The sequence below is a fragment of the Oryctolagus cuniculus genome, chromosome 6 (genome assembly GCF_051225735.1).
Source record: "Oryctolagus cuniculus isolate XC-2025 breed Fujian yellow rabbit chromosome 6, ASM5122573v1, whole genome shotgun sequence".
Lineage (NCBI taxonomy): Eukaryota > Metazoa > Chordata > Mammalia > Lagomorpha > Leporidae > Oryctolagus > Oryctolagus cuniculus.
The window spans coordinates 81,452,656-81,469,934 of record NC_142872.1 but is presented as its reverse complement, the minus strand read 5'-3'; the positions used below and the strand labels follow the sequence as shown (position 1 = coordinate 81,469,934).

Sequence of the window (17,279 nt, the reverse complement as noted above, 5' to 3'; positions counted from 1 at the left end):
CAGACTGGGTACTTGGAAAAAAAAGAATAGGAGAAAACAGCTTCTCTGTATACAAGGTGGGGGTGGGGACAGAGAGAGGTTTCAGCCATCAGCTCACTCAAGGCTCTAGGTGAATGAGCACCAAAAGAGACAAGAAGATTTGAGGACTGGTGGTGATGCCTTTAAAATTTGGCCCAGGCTGCTAAGACACTGGACAACCAATTCACTAGAGATGAGCATTGATGCAGGAGAATGGGTTTACTTAAGAAGCTAGTGGTCTTGAGGGAACGGCAGAAATCTTCCATCTCAAAAGTGTTTTTCCCAGTTTGCAAGTTAGCAGGAGGACTTCTAAAGGGGACATGGGAATTGAGGGAGGTTAAGGAAGATAATGGGTCTAGTTAATTTGCTGGTAGGTGTGGGGAGGAACTGGGAGCAACTCGGACTAGACTAAGTTACTGGAATTAAGACTTATTCTATGCATCTGCTCTCCCACAATATGGCGCTGGGAGAGGAGGAAACAGCTTCTACCCAGCTGCCTCTCACCAACTTGACAAGCTGCAGGAGCTGCTCCTGATTGGAGGAGAGCAGCGTACTCGGCGTGTGGGTAGCAGAGTTGGGATTGGTGGAAGGGGACTATAAAGGAGGAGAGAGACAACATGCACGAGGAACATCTATCTGAAGGAACACCTGTGCAGCCCCCGAGAGAGCCGGCCGGCGGTGTGCCGCTCCCCTGCAGAAGTGGGGAAAGTGGCTAGGGGGAACTGCCCTTCCACGGAGGTGGAAGGGTCGGTAGCCAACTCGGGAAGAACCAGCAGCAAACCCGGGGAGGGCTGAGCAGACAAAAGAACAGCGCAGGGTCCTGTGTCGTTCCTCCATGAAGACGGGGAGCGACAGGAAGGTAGGTCTCCAGGGTCAGTTCTTTTAGTCATCCTGATGTCAACCAAGTGGAGATTTCTTTGGTATGAAGCCTGACTATTTTTGGCTGGTGGTCAGAATTTCTTTCCTTATGTGAGGGTTGAAATTTTAACCATTTCCTTGCAGTTATCCCCTGAAATTCTAGGGCAAGCATTATTCAGCTGTTGAGCAAATATTCTGATTAGTCACAAGGCTAGCAGTTAGCTTTTGTTAATTACAGTATATAAAGCAATAGGAAGATGTATTTCCTTTACAGGTGCAGTTGTCATAAGGCTAATCACAAGGTTATAATGTGGAAAGGAAAAGGAAGATGTATTCATTATGATTTAAAAAGACCACTGGATGTTTCAGGAGAAATTTCAGGCTCATACATTCATGGTAAGAAGTGAAAAGAATGAACTCTTAATTACATGGGATGAGGGAAGGGAGGAAAGAGAAACAGGAGATGGAAAGAGAAAGGTGCCAGCTATTGGGCCGCATGTCTAAAGTAGAGGAAGGGACAGACACAAGGGGACTTTGTCGAGTAGGAGAGACTAAAAAGTTTTACATATGTAGGGGAAGGATCAGAGATGCAAATAGCAGTAATTTATGGAGTGGGTTCTGGAGGGACAAAAGGAAATGAGACTGAGGACAAAGAAGAATAAAGGATGCAGGAATGAGAGGCAAAGGATGCAGTAAGGAATAGGACCACAGGAAGGGCCATGTACAGTCATAAAACTGGCTGAATTCCAGAAGAAATTCATGGGAAGAAAGTAGGAACTATGAAAAACCATGCTTTAAATTTTCTTGTCCTGATTTTTTGATAGCACAGAAATCAATTCACTGAATTGAGAGAGTGGTACAACTGGTCCTGCTAGGTTTGAATCATTGGACTCATGAGGTCATTTGCTTCCCAGTAGATAACACCTTGATGGCTGGAATCAGGGTTTTGTTTAGGGGACTTCCAGGTCTGGGCAAGGGAATTCCAGGTCTGGGGCAGAAAGTACTGTCTGCATGTGACCTCCAGCCTGGCTTGAGCCCACTTGGCCACCTTAAAATTCCCTGAAGAGCATGGCATCATCAGCCAATTAAAGGAAGGTCATGAACCCTACTGACAAACCATGAACTTGGACATGAGCTGAACATGAACTTTTCAGTCTCAGCTTCAATCTGTAAGAACCTTCACCCAGAAATCCTTGGGGAGCTTGGGAATTAGGGGATAGCTGCCTGGCTCCTCTGAAATCAGTGCTTGCTTTCTTCTACTGCTCTCATGTGAGTGATTGACTTTCTGCACATTCGTTGCAAGAACCCAGGTTTGGGGATTCTGCAGCAACTTGTTCAGCCAGCTTTGGAGGTTGTTCTGTATCAACAAGCACACTTTATGTGTAAAAGACATTCTTAGGAACTGTGAAGTAAAATATTGTTAGGGGAGAAAAAGGAAGAATGAATTGTTGTTTTCATCTCTCTTGCTTTTTAATTGACAAATAATATTTGTACATATTTATGAGGTGAATGCTATGTTTTGATTCATGTATACATTGGGGTAATGAGCTATTCAGGTGAAAGTTAACTATTAGTCACTAACATACCCATCATCTCAATGTTTCATCATTTCTTTGTGGTGAATTTTTGGCATAGTTTTCACAAGAGTGCAAATAAATCATGCCATAGAGCTGAAAGGAACTGATTTGCATTTGCTGCGGCTCTGATCACTTGTAGAGAGGCCTGAGGAGGCAGTTCTAGCATTTATTTTTCCCGAGTGAGTATCTCTGTAGGCAAGAACCAGGCTTAACCTTCTGTAAATTGCCTCTATATCTATTAGTGTGCTCTGAGAGAGATGTTTAAAAGTTTTTAAAAAATTTCATTTACATGAGAGGCAGAGGGACAGACAGAGCTTCCATCTGCTGGTTCATTCCCCAAATACCTGCAATAGCCAGGGCCTAGGCCAGTTCAAAGCCAAAGCTGGGAGCTCAGTCCAGGTCCCCATGTGTATGGAGGGAGCCATCACAATTGTCTGCTTGGTCTGTGTTGGTGGGAAACAGGAGCCAGGAGCCACAGGGAGGTATTGAACTGAGGCACTCTGATGTGGGACATGGATATCTTAACTATTATTTAACTGCTAGGCTAAACACCTGCTCCTGAGAGAGATGGTTAGTACTCACTTCCATACAATGGCTTCCTTTGGCTGTGTCTCTTTCCCATATCCACTGGAACTTTCAGTCATTCCACTGTCAAAACCAACTGGGTTCTCTTCCTTCTGATAACAATGTCAAAGGGAAGTACTGTCTCACAGTACAGCCTGTTCCAAAACGTGGCATGCAAACCGATCCTGACAGATCAGCTTGGAAGGGGTGTGAGAGGCCACTGTGACCCTAATTATCTTAAAATTCAGTCCCAACAGCAAAGTCAGAACTCCTTAGAATAATAGACACAATCTAGAAAGAGGTCTTTTGTGTTGAGATGAGTGACACCAGTGTGCCATCTTCTGTAACAGTGCTGTCTCCAAAAACACATGAGGGGTGTGAATCCTTGGGGGAATGTTTCTATCTATAAGTAAGGTGGTTGGCTGTGCAGTAGCTTTTTATTTATATTCATGGTTTCCAGACTGCTTTGAGCAGCCCACTTGGGAGCTGCTGTGAGAGAGGGTAGGGTGTGGAGGAGCTGGGGAAGAGACTCTAGGATTTCATATGAAGGCTTTGGATACCTGAATAGAATTCTACTTGAACAAAAGGTTGTGGGAGGGGAAGGAAACCACTATTTTAAGCCAACATTATTAGTGACTGGTTAAACAGAGTTGTGGGTAGGAAAGTTATTATTTTGGCTTGTACATATGAAGCATTGGGCAACATCTTGATAGTGCCACTAAAAGTAAGCTGCATTTTTTGAGTTTGTAACCTTAGTGAACCTAGAAAAGCCACATCTATTTCATCTGTCAAAATGTAGACTTCTTTTAAAGATATTTCTTATACCCAAGGTCTTGTGCAGAAAGTATCTCTAAGTATATCTCAAGTCCCAAGTCCTCATGAATTTCTTCACTCCCAGTCCTTCTGTTGCAATTTTTAACATCTTTATTAGATTACAGTTCACAGTTCCCTTGCATTAGATTTGTTTTTGTATGTGTTTGTCTCTTCCACAAGACTTGGAGCCTCTGGAGAACTCATTTATCTTCATATTCTCCATGGCACCTGTCTAGGCATGGGGACATATAGAAAGGAAGCTCTAAACAAATGCTTATTTTTCTGAATTCTCAGAAGTCATAATTTTTCCAACAGGATAAGGTAGCAAATATTCATAATGGGAGTGAAGTAGCTGCCCACAGCAATCAACAGCATCTAGGGAAAAGTTTCCACTTACCTGGAGACATTATGGATGAGGAAAAAAACACCGTGGTAAGTTACTGTGGATAATTCCAGTTTGTCTTAACTACTCTCAATTATTCTCTTCTAGAAATTTGATAAAATGTCTAGTTTGACTGCTACCAGGATAGCTCACATCAGTTAATCCATCTGAGAGACTTGGAGGCTCTGAAATATCTTCTTGTTAAGTTATTGTTGACCAGATATTGATTCTCCTAAGTTCCATGTGCATCTGCATTCTGTAATTTCCACATTTGTTCTTCATTTTGATTTAAGAAGAAAGTCTATAAAAATTGTTTGGATAGATGTGCTGGGACAAGAAAGTGCGATTCATTTGCATAGAGTTTTCATCACATAAGGCAGGTAGGATGGCTTGGTTATCAATGACAAGAAAATCCTTGGGGTAGCTAGTCCATGGTCATGGATTGGTAGAAATGATTTACTTTAATTCAGTTGTGTCTGTATTAGACTGGGCAAGGAGGTGTCTGTATTAGACTGGGCAAGGAGAGACCCTTTGAAAACCATGTACACCAAATAATGGCCACCAAAATTGCCCATGTTCTGATCCATGGAACTTGTGACTGTGTTACCTTATGTAGCAAAAGGAATTCTGCAGATGGAAAGGATTCTGAGATGGGGAGATTATTTTACATAATCACAATGGAATCACAAATGTTCTTGGATGAAGAGGCCAATGTAGGAAGTAGAGACACATTGGTGTAATCAAGAAGTTTCAGTGAAGGTCATGATCCCAGGAGTGCAGGTGGATTCCTGGGTTGGAAGAAAGCAACAGATTCCCCTCTAGAATCCTCAGAAGGAAGGAGCCCAGTAGGAAGCCTTGTAAGACTCATTTGGGGCTTCTGACCTTCAGAATTATAATATAATAAAGTTATATGCTTAAAGTCATCGAGTGACTTGCTGTTACAGGAAACATAAAAAATAAAGTGTAACACATAGTTAATCCATATACTTTGGAGTGTATACTAAGTGTGTGTACAGTTGCTCATATGAGTGTACACCAAGAAGTTTGTAGAAAAATAGAATTAAAGGTAACTTTATTTGGGGCTGGTGTTGTGGTACAGTAGGTTAAGTTGCTACCTTTAATGCTGGCACCCCATATGGGTATGAGTTTGAGCCCCAGTTTCTCCATTTCTGATCCAGTTTCCTGGTAATGTGCCTGGAAAAGCACATGGCCCAAGTCCTTGGGCCCCTGGACTTTTGTGGGAAACCTAGATGAAGCTCCTGGCTCCTGATTTTGACCTAGCCCAGCCCCAGTTGTTACAGCCATTTGGGGAGTAAACAGCAGATGACAGATCTATCTGTCTCTTTTTCTGTGTAACTCTGCCTTTCAAATAAATAAATCTCTTAAAATGAAAAGATATGTTTTTATTGCATAAAATTAAAACCCATAGATAGTTTTTCATAATACATACTTTCCATGAACTTTCTGAAGACCCTCTGTATGTATGGATTTCAAAATTTTTAGCAGCAAAATAAGCTTAACTTCTAATTCCATTTTCCACAAACCTTTGGAAGTGCCATGTACATCCAACATCCTCTATCACTTTTCTTTGAGCTAAGTTCATGAGGCAAAGCTTAGAAAATATAAGCTCTAATTCCTATAAGTGAGTTTAGTTTTCTCTTTACAGACCAGAATAGCCATGGAAATAGGACATGCCGAATCAGAGTGGGATGAGCTTTTCTGTACGACCCTGTCCATATCCCTGCCTTCCCTCAGGCTTGTTTCATCTTTGATGTGAATGCTCCACCTGCTGTTGGGAAACTGTTCGGTGCTAATTAGAAGCTCTGCTCCTGAAATCATCACAAACCTCTGGGCAGCACTGTGGATGTCGTCCCCAGATCGAGGTGGGGGGTGGGGTGGTTTGACATTTTCAAAAAAGAGTGTGTGTTTTACTGAGATTATGTTAGTTGTGAAGTACACAGATTCAATCAAGCTAGTTTATGGAATTAGACACTTTTTGGATGCTGATGGTAAGTGTGGCAAGTGAAATCTTGTTCCATAATGCTGAAATGAAAGAAGACATATATATATATATAATTATATATAGTATATATATATATATATAATTAAGAATTATTTTATTTATTTGAAAGACAGAGTTACAGAAAGAGGTAGAGTCAGAGAGGGAGAGAGAGAGGTCTTCCATTCTGCTGATTCACTCCTCAAATGACTGCAACAGCCAGAGCGGAGCCGATCCGAAGCCAGGAGCCAGGAGCCAGGAGCCTCCTCCAGGTCTCCCAAGTGGGTGCAGGGACCCAAGGACTTGGGCCATCTTCTACTGCTTTCCCAGGCCATCAGCAGAGAGCTGGATTTGAAGAGGAGCAGCCGGGACTCGAACCGGTGTCCATATGGGATGCTGGCACTGCAGGCTGGGGCTTTAACCCAATGTGCCACAGCGCTGGCCCCAGAAGACATGTATTTTTAAAAAAATTTCTTAGGCAAATAAATTTGGCTTGGTCCCACTTAGTAATGGTGGGGGCTGACAGTTCCTCTTTGTTTTCCTTAGGGTTCTAAGAAGGAACCTCAGAAGCACAAGCTCCAAGGTGTACTGGTACTCTGTTTACATCACACCAGTGTCCTGCTGGCCAAGGTACTATTTTTTTCTGGCTTAGGAATTAAGGTGATGCAGGCTTCATGGAAGGAGTTTGGGAGGATTTCCTCCTTTCAATTGTTTGTAACAGAGAAGAATTGGAATTAGTTCTTCTTTAGATGTCTAGTAGAATTCAGCAGTGAAGGTATTGGGACCCGGGTTTTTTTTTGCCGGGGCGGGGGGGGGTCTTTATTACTGATTCAATCTCTATATTGGTTATTGATGTGTTTAGATGTTCTATGTCTTCATAACTCAATTTAGTAGGTCATACGTATCCAGAAATCCAGAAAAATGATTCTTTTTATTTATGTGGTATTTGTTGTTACGTTTCCTTTTTCATCTCCTTTTGTTGATTTGGGTCTTCTCCCTCTTTTTTTGGTTAGTTTGGCCAATGATGTGTCTATTTTATTTATTTTTTTAAAAAGCCAGCTATTCATTTCATTGGTCTTTTGTATTGTTTCTTTGGTTTCAATTTTGTTTATTTGTTCCTTAATTTTAATAATTTCTTCCCTCCTACTATTATGGGGTTTGTTTTGTTGTTTTTATAGGTTCTTGAGATGCATTGACAACTCATTTCTTTCTTACCTTTCCAGTTTCTTGATGTAGGCATTAACTGCTATAAACTTCCCTCTTACTACTGCTTTTGCTGTATCCCATAAGTTTTGATATTTTTTTATTTCACTTTTATTTTATGACTCACTATTTATTTAGGAACATATTGTTCTGTATCCATGTGTTTGTATATGTTTGAGATTCTTGAGTTGTTGATTTTGAGTTTCAATCGATTGTGATCAGAGAATGTGCACGGTATGATTTTGATTTTTTTGAATTGGCTGAGACTTGCTTTATGGCCCATTTTATGGTCTATCCTAGAGAAAGTTCTGTGCACTGCTGAGAAGAATATGTATTCTGTCACTGCAGGGTGAAAAGTTCTCTAGATATCATTTAAGTACATTTGGTCATAGTGTCGATGAACTCTGCTGTTTCTTTGTTGATTTTCTTTCTGGCTTATCTATCCAGTGATGAAAGCGGGGTGTTGAAGTTCTCCATTGTTATTATATTGGAGTCTATGAGTCTATGTCTCCCTTTAGATCCATTATCTGTTTTTTTTTTTTTTTGACAGGCAGAGTGAATAGTGAGAGAGAGAGAGAGAGAGACAGAGAGAAAGGTCTTCCTTTTGCTGTTGGTTCACCCTCCAATGGCCGCCGTGGCCGGCGCACTGTGGCCGGCGCACCGCGCTGATCCGATGGCAGGAGCCAGGAGCCAGGTGCTTTTTCCTGGTTTCCCATGGAGTGCAGGGCCCAAGCACCTGGGCCATCCTCCACTGCACTCCCTGGCCACAGCAGAGAGCTGGCCTGGAAGAGGGGCAACCGGGACAGAATTCGGCGCCCCGACCAGGACTAGAACCCGGTGTGCCAGCGCCGCTAGGCGGAGGATTAGCCTAGTGAGCCGTGGCGCCGGCCCATTATCTGTTTTTTAGATAGCCGGATACCCTGTAGTTGGGCACATATACATTTATTATAGTCATTTCTTCCTGTTGGACTGATCCATTAATCATTACATAGTGCCCTTCTTTGTCTGTTTTAACATTTTTTTGTGCTAAAGTCTATTTTGTCTCATATTAGGATGCCTCACCCTGTCCCCTTTTTTTCCTGTTAGCATGGAATATCTTTTTCTGTCCTTTCACTTTCAGTCTATGTGTGTTTTTGTTGGTAAGGTGTGTTTCTTGTAGGCAGCTTGATTTGTAATGCATTCAGCCAGTCTGTGCCACTTTACTGGATAGTTGAGGCTATTTACATTCAAGGTAACTATTGATAAGTAACTACTTGGCCCTGCCTTTTTTTCTGTGAATATTCCTATCATTTGCTTTGGATTTCTTCTTCTTATTTTAACAGGGACTCAATTTCTTTATTTTTTTTTTAAGATTTTATTTATTTATTTGAGAGGCAGAGTTACAGACAATGAGAGAGAGAGAGAGACAGAGAGAAAGGTTTTCCTTCCGCTGGTTCCTCCCACAATGGCCACAACAGCCAGAGCTGTGCCTGTCTGAAGCCAGGAGCCAGGTGCTTCTTCCTGGTCTCCCATGCGGGTACAGGAGCCTAAGGACTTGAGCCATCCTCTACTGTTTTCCCAGGCCATAGCAGAGAGCTGAATTGGAAGAGGAGCAGCCGGGACTAGAACTGGTGCTCACATGGGATGCTGGCACCACAGGCAGAGGATTAACCCACTGTGCCATGGCGCCGCCCTGCTTTGGATTTCTTTTGTATCGTAACCAGGAGATTTTTCTGTCTTCACATTCTTTCATGATGATGGCTTTCTTTCTGTGTTTCTGTGTGTAGCACATCCTTTAGCATCTTTTGTTAAGCTGGCCAAGTGGTGAGAAATTCTTTCACTTTCTGTTTGTTATGGAAGGTCTGTATTTCACCTTCATTTATAAATCAGAGTTTTTCAGGGAACAATATTCTGTATTGAGGTTTTTTCTCTTAAAATTTGGACTATATCTTGCCATTGTATTCTAACATGTAGGGTTTCTGATGAGAAGTCAACTGTGAGTCTAATTGGAGATCATTTTAAAGTAATCTGGCATTTCTCTCATGCACTTTTTAAAATTTTTTTTTGACAGGCAGAGTGGACAGTGAGAGAGAAACAGAGAGAAAGGTCTTCCTTTGCCCTTGGTTCACCCGCCAATGGCCGCCGCAGCTGGCACGCTGCGGCCGGCGCACTGCGCTGATCCGATGGCAGGAGCCAGGTGCTTTTTCCTGGTTTCCCATGGGGTGCAGGGCCCAAGGACTTGGGCCATCCTCCACCGCACTCCCTGGCCACAGCAGAGAGCTGGCCTGGAAGAGGGGCAACCGGGATAGAATCCGGCACCCCAACTGGGACTAGAACCCGGTGTGCCGGCGCCGCAAGGCAGAGGATTAGCCTATTGAGCCGCAGCGCTGGCCATCTCATGCACTTTTAGAATCTTTTCTTTATGCTTTACTGTGGAAAGTTTGGTTACAATGTGTGTGGTAAAGATCCTTCCTGGTCATATCTGTTAGAAGTTTCATGTGCTTCATGTAGCTTCTATGTGCTTCATGTAGAAATTCATGTAGAATTTCTCCTTATTATGGAAGTTTTCTGTCATTATTTCACTAAGTAGGCCTTCCAATCTCTTCTCTCTTTACACACCTTCAGACACTCCTAAGACCCATATATTGGGTTGTTTGACAGTATCCCATGTATCTCCAACACTGTTTTTAAGTTTTCTTTTTTTTTTTTTTTTTTTTTTTTTTTTGACAGGCAGAGTGGACAGTGAGAGAGAGAGACAGAGAGAGAAAGGTCTTCCTTTTGCCGTTGGTTCACCCTCCAATGGCCGCCGCTGCAGCCGGCGCACCGCGCTGATCCTGGCAGGAGCCAGGAGCCAGGTGCTTTTCCTGGTCTCCCATGGGGTGCAGGGCCCAAGCACCTGGGCCATCCTCCACTGCACTCCCTGGCCATAGCAGAGAGCTGGCCTGGAAGAGGGGCAACCGGGACAGAATCCGGCGCCCCAACCGGGACTAGAACCCGGTGTGCCGGCGCCGCAAGGTGGAGGATTAGCCTATTGAGCCACGGCGCCGGCTTTAAGTTTTCTAATTTCAATAATTTGGTCTGACTGTAAAAGTTCGAGAGATGTGTCTTCTAGCTCAAATGTTGTTTCTTCTGCCTACCAACTCTGTTGTTAAGACTTTCTACTGTATTTTTATTTGATATATTGAATTTTTTTTGGACAGGCAGAGTTAGACAGTGAGAGAGAGAGAGAGACAGACAGACAGAGAGAAAGGTCTTTCTTTTTCCATTGGTTCACCCCCAAAGTGGCCACTATGGCTGGCACATCGCGGTCGGCGCGCTGTGTGATCCGAAGCCAGGAGCCAGGTGCTTCCTCCTGGTCTCCCATGCAGGTGCAGGGCCCAAGGACCTGGGCCATCCTCCACTGCATTCCCGGGCCACAGCAGAGAGCTGGACTGAAAGAGGAGCAACTGGGACAGAATCCGGCGCCCCAACGGGGTCTAGAACCCAGGGTGCCGGTGCTGCAGGCGGAGGATTAACTTAGTGAGCCATGGCGCTGGGCAATCTATTGAATCCTTCATTTTAGTATTTCATTTTGATTTCTCTTTAAGATCTCAATTTCATGGCAAAAATTTTCATTCATATCATGCATTGTTTTCTTTTATTTGTGGATTTGCTTCTGATTGCTTTTGAGTAATCCTATGATTAATTTTTTGAATTCCATTTCTGCCATTTTCTCAATATCTTCATCTTCACATTCTTATATTGATGCTGTTCCTTTGGGGGCTCATAGTGTTTTCCTTATTTTTTATTTTATTATTTTTTAAAAATTTGTATGTATCTCATAAATGCAACATTATCGACATAGTAATTTTTCCCAACATATCCACCCTCCTACCTATTCTCTACGCCCCTTCCTGCTCCCTCTCCTGTCTTATCCAATAAGAAAAAGAAAAAGAAATAAAAAAAAGAATGAATGGAGTAAAAAACCCTGTTCCTCAACAGTCTATAAAAAGGCTATTCTATGTTGTTGCTTCTTAAAGGTGATTTTGCTTTCCCCCTTCTTCTTTTCCCTTCCTTCCTCCCACTTTTTTCTTTTAGAAACTTTCTGTCTTTAAAGAAGAACCCAAGGATGATACATCTTTTATGAGCCCTTAGACATAACTATGAGACATAATAATATCCTCCATTTAATACACTAAAAGCAAGTGATTCTTGAGAACAAGTTTTGCTATTAAGTTTCATGGTACTACTCTTCAGGGACAGAGGTCCTGTGTGGGAAGTTAGTGCACAGTGACTCTTGTTGTTTATTTAACAAATAGCACTCTTATATATGACATCAGTGATCACCCAAGGCTCTTGACATGATCTGCCTCAATCTTTTGGATCCACTAGCTTGACAAGGACATAAGCAAAGTAGAAGTTCTTTCCTCTCTTCAGAGAAAAGTACATCCTTCTGTGGTGGCCACTTCTTTGCACAGGGGTTCTTTTTGTAGGACATTTTTTTGCCAGAGTTTCTTGGCTTTACATGCATGAAATGCTCCCCCTGGGCTTTCCGGTCAGACCAGAGTGCATTAAGGGTTGATTCTGAAGTCAGAGTGCTACTTAAAGTGATTGTAATTCTGATTCTCCTATATGGACTACTTCCCATGTTGGTGTCTTCATTCCTTTTTAATTTTGTCTATTATTGTTTCCATATACTTAGTCCTATTTGTATGATCACTTTATCACTTGATCCTGTCTATAGGGTCATTTTACCACTTAATCCTATTTGGTTTTTATAACACTTAAGCTGCCATTTTTATCAGCCAGCTTAAGGGATTTTAGGGTCCTATGGCAAACTGTTTAGCTGTATTCTTAGAAGTCAGTCTGTAGTGAAGTTTGTAGGACTATAGTGCTTTGCAGTTACGAACTTCATACATTTCAAATTTACAGCTTTAGGATCTTGGTAATTCTTCCCACCATGCCCACCCTCTCACCCTGCTTCCTCTTCCCTTTCTTATTCTTTCTTATTCTTTACTAAGATCTATTTTCAATTAACTTTATACATATGTGATTAACTCTATGTTAAGTATAGAGTTAAATGATCCATATGAAAGAGAAAAAAATAAGGAAAATATTATAAAGGAAAAGAAAGAAAAGATATCCAAAAATATAGAATAAAATGTTCCTCAATAGTCAAGAGATGAGCTGTTTAAAATCATTGCTTCTCATATTTTCAATTTCATTTATACATGTTGCCTTTTAGGTACTCTATTAGTTATCACAGATCAAGGAGAATGTATAGAATTTGTCCATTTGAGTTGGCTTATTTCACTAAGTATGATATTTTCCAGTTTTGTCCATTTTGTTGCAAATGATCGCACTTCATTTTTTTTTACTGTTGTGTAGTATTCCATGGTGTACATATCCCATAAATTCTTTATCCAGTCTTCACTTGATGCATATTTGGGTTGATTCCATGTCTTTGCTATTGTGAATTGAGCTTCCATAAACATGGAGGTACAGATAGCTCTTTCATATGCTGATTTTATTTCCCTTTGGCAGATTCCCAGGGGTGGAGTGGCTGGGTCATATGGTAGGTCTATGTTTAGACCTCTAAGATATCTCCACACTGTCTTCCATAGTGGCTTTATCAATTTACATTCTCACCAACAGTGGATTAGGGTACCTTTTCCCTCACATCTTTTCTATCTGTTGTTTGTTGATTTCTGTATGAAAGCTGTTCTAACTGGGGTGAGGTGAAACCTCATTGTGGTTTTGATCTGCATTTCTCTGACGTCCAGTGATGCTAGGCATTTTTTCATGTGTCTTTTGGCCATTTGAATTTCCTCTTTAGAAAAATGTTTAAGTCTTTTGCACATTTCTTAACTGAATTGTTTGTTTTGTTGTTGTTGAGTTTCTTGATTTCTTTATGTATTCTGGTTATTAATCCTTTATCAATTGTATAGTTTGTGAATTTTTTTAAAGATTTATTTTATTTATTTGAAAGACAGAGAGAGGAGACAGAGAGAGAGGTCTTCCATCTGCTGGTTGAGTCCCCAGATGGCCGCAATGACTGGAGATGTACTGATCCAAAGCCAGGAGCCAGAAGCTTCTTCCAGGTCTTCCATGTGGGTTCAGGGGACCAAGGACTTGGGCCATCTTCTACTGCTTTCCAATGCCATAGCAGAGAGCTGGATTGGAAGTGGAGCGGCTGGGACTAGAACCTGTGCCCATATGGGATGCTGGTGCTTCAGGCCAGGGCTTTAACCTGCTGTGCCACAGCGCCGGACCCTGTGAATATTTTCTACCATTCTGTCAGTTGTCTCTTCACTATACTGATTATTTCTTTTGCAGTGCAGAAGCTTCTCAATTTGATGTAATCCCATTTATCTCTTTTAGCTTTGATTGCCTGTGCCTCTGGGGTCTTTTCCAAGAACTCGTTATCTATGCCAATGTCTTGTAGATGTTCCCCAGTGTTCTCTAATAACTTGATGGTGTTGGGTTGTAGATTTAGGTCTTTAGTCCATTTTGAGTGCATTTTGGTGAAAGGTGTCAGGTAAAGGTCTTGCTGAACGCTTCTGCTTGTGGTAATCCATTTTTCCTAACACAATTTGTTGAGGTGACTGTCCTTGCTCCACAGCTTGATTTTAGCTCCTTAGTCAAAGATTAGTTGGTTGTAGATATTTGGATTGATTTTGGGTGTTTCTATTCTGTTCCATTGGTCTACATGTCTGTTTTTTGTACCAGTACCAGGTTGTTTTGATCGCAATTATCATGAAGTATGTCTTTTTTTTATAAAAAAAATTTATTTATTTATTTGAAAGGCAGAGTTACAGATAGGCAGAGGGAGAGAATGGCAGAGAGAGAGAGAGAGAGAGAGAGAGAGAGTTCTTCCATCCATTGGTTCACTCCCCAGATGGCCACAATGGTTGGATTTGTGCCAATCTGAAACCAGGAGCCAGGAGCTTACTTTAGGTTTCCTATACCAGTCAGGGACTCAAGGACTTGGGCCATCTTCTACTGCTTTTCCAGGCCATAACAAAGAGCTGGATCAAAAGTGGAGCAGCCAGGACTCTAACCAGTGCCCATATGAGATGCCAGAGATGCCAGCACTGCAGGTGGCAGCGTTACCACTATGCTACAGCTCCGGCTCCATGTAGTATGTCTTGAAACCTGGTATTGTGATGCCTCTGGCTTTGGTTTGTTGTGTAAGATTGCTTTAGCTATTCGGGGTCTCCTCTATTTCCATATGAATTTCCACATCATTTTTTCTGTATTTGAGAAGAATGTCATTGGTATTTTAATTGGTATCATGTTGAATCGGTAAATTGTTTTCTATAGTATGGACGGTTTGATGATACTGATTCTTCCAATCCATGAACATGGAAGATTTTTCTATTTTTGTGTCTTCTTCTAATTCTTTCTTTAATGTTTTGTAATTCTCATTGTAGAGATCTTTGATATCCTTGATTAAATTTATTCCAAGGTATTTGATTTTTTTTTGGTAGCTATTGTGAATGGGATTGATCTTAGAAGGTTGTTCTCAGCTGTGGGTTTGTCTGTATACAAAAAGGCTGTTGATTTTTTCTGAGTTTATTTTATATCCTACTATATTTCCAAACTCTTTTATGAGTTCCAATAGTCTCTAAGTGGAGTCTTTTGGATCCCCTATGTATAGGGTCTTGTAATCTGCAAATAGCAATAGTTTGACTTCATCCATCCCAATTTGTTTCCCTTTGACATCCTTTTCTTGTCTAGTGGCTCTTACTAAAAGCAGTGGTGCTAGTGGCACCCTTGTCTGGTTCTGGATCTCAATGGGGTTGCTTCCAACTTTTCAATAGGACATTGGCTGTAGGTTTTCATATATTGCTTTGATTGTGCTGAGAAATGTTCCTTCTGTTCCAAATTTGCTTAAAGTTTTCATCTTGAAAGGGTGTTGTATTTTTCACAGCAGACTCATAGAATGGCAGATGTCCTAAACAGCACTCTGGCCTCAGAATCAGCCCTTAAGGCATTTGGATCTGGCTGAAGAGTCCATGAGAGTATTTTAGGCATGGAAAGTCAAGACACTCTGGGAAAAAAAAGAAGACCTAAATGAAAGATCTCTGCGAGTGAGATCCCAGTGGAAAGGACGGGGCCATCAAAGAAGGAGGTACCTTTCTCTGAAGGGAGGAGAGAACTTCCACTTTGACTATGACCTTGTCTAAATAAGATCAAAGTTGGCGAGCTCAGGGGGCTTCCATAGCCTTGGCAACTCATGACTAGAGCCTAGGGAGATTACTGACGCCATAAACAAGAGTGTCAAATTGTTAAGTCAACAACAGGAGTCACTGTGTACATACTTCTCATGTGGGATCTGTCCTTAATGTGTTGTCCAATGTGAAATAATGTTATAACTAGTACTGAAACAGTATTTTACACTTTGTGTTTCTGTGTGGGTGCAAACTGATGAAATCTTTACTTAATATATACTAAATCGATCTTCTGTATGTAAAGATAATTGAAAATTAATCTTGATGTGAATGGAATGGGAGAGGGAGCGGGAGATGGGAGGGGTGCGAATGGGAGGGAAATTATGGGGGGGAAGCCATTGTAATCCATAAACTATACTTTGGAAATTTATATTTACTAAATAAAAGTTAAAAAAATAAAAAAATAGTCTATTGTATTTTATCAGATGCTTTCTCTGCATCTATTGAGATAATCATATGGTTTTTATTCTTCAGTTTGTTAATGTTATGTATAACATTTATTTGTGAATGTTGTACCATCCCTGCATACCAGGATTAAATCTCACTAGATCTGGGTGGATGATCTTTCTGATGTGTTGTTGAATTCAAATTGTAGTATTTTGTTGAGGATTTTTGTATCTATGTTCATCATTGAGATTGGTCTGTAGTTCTCTTTCTCTGTTGAATCTTTTTCAGGTTTAGGAATTAAGGTAATGCTGACTTCATAGAAATAATTTGGGAGGATTCTCTCACTTTTGATTGTTTTGAATAGCTTGAGAAGAATTGGAGTTAGTTTTTCTTTAAATGTTTTAGAATTCAATGTTGAAGCCATCTGGTACTGGGCTTTTTGTTGTTGTTGTTGTTGGAAGGGTCTTTATTACTGATCAAATTTTGTCTTGGTTATTGGTCTGTTTAAGTTTTTTATGTCTTCATGGTTCAATTTAGGTAAGTTTTATGTGTCAAGGAATCTATTATTTCTTCTAGGTTTCCTGTTTTGTTGGCAAACAGCTCTTTGTAGTAATTTCTGATGATTCTTTTTATTTCTGTGTTGTCTATTTTACATTTCCCTTTTTATATTGTTTTGGGTCTTTTCTCTCCTTTTTTGGTTAGTTGGGACAGTGGTGTTTCAATTTTGTTTATTTTTTCAAAAAACCAACTCTTCATTTTGCTAATCTTTTGTATTTTTTTTGTTTCAGCTTTGTTGATTTATTTTCTAATTTTAATTATTTCTTTTCTCCTACTGGTTGTGGGTTTGCTTTGCTTTTATTTTTCTAGATCTTTGAGATGTACTGATATCTCATTTATATGGTGCCTTTACAATTTCTTGGTGTAATCTCCAGTTACCATAAACACATTGAGAGCATTCCTCTTAATGCTGCTTTTACTGTATCTCATAAATTTTGATATGTTGTATTGTCATGTTCATTTGTTTCCAGAAATTTTTTTATTTCCTCAGTGACCCACTGTTTGTTTAGGAGCATGTTGTTCAGTCTCCATATGTTTGCATACGTTCTTGGGATTCCCGAGTTGCTGATTACCTACTTGATTCCATTGTGGTCAGAGAATATGCAAGGTATGATTTCGACTTTTTTTGAATTTACTGAGACTTGCTTTATGGCCTAGCATGTGGTCAATCCTAGAGAGAGTTCCATGCACTGGTGAGAAGAATATGTACTCTGTGGCTGTAGAGTCAA

General features: G+C 40.9%; 1 protein-coding gene across 8 annotated transcripts in view; it reads left to right on the top strand.

Annotated features, from left to right (window-relative positions):
* Window positions 1-423: 423 nt before the first annotated feature.
* Window positions 424-17,279, top strand: part of LOC149126202 (uncharacterized) — a 56,062-nt gene continuing 39,206 nt past the window's right edge. The window contains exons 1-5 of one of the 8 annotated variants that reach the window (XM_089335248.1): window positions 424-877; window positions 1,151-1,272; window positions 4,146-4,262; window positions 6,758-6,841; window positions 15,309-15,842. In XM_089335248.1, the coding sequence (XP_089191374.1) occupies window positions 1,237-1,272; window positions 4,146-4,262; window positions 6,758-6,841; window positions 15,309-15,383 (312 nt within the window). In that variant the 5' untranslated portion in view covers window positions 424-877; window positions 1,151-1,236 and the 3' untranslated portion in view covers window positions 15,384-15,842. Of the gene's footprint in view, window positions 878-1,150; window positions 1,273-4,145; window positions 4,263-6,757; window positions 6,842-8,975; window positions 10,060-10,761; window positions 12,375-14,386; window positions 15,844-17,279 lie in introns of those variants that run through there. The other 7 variants (XM_089335247.1, XM_089335250.1, XM_089335251.1 and 4 more) reach the window with 7 other exon arrangements.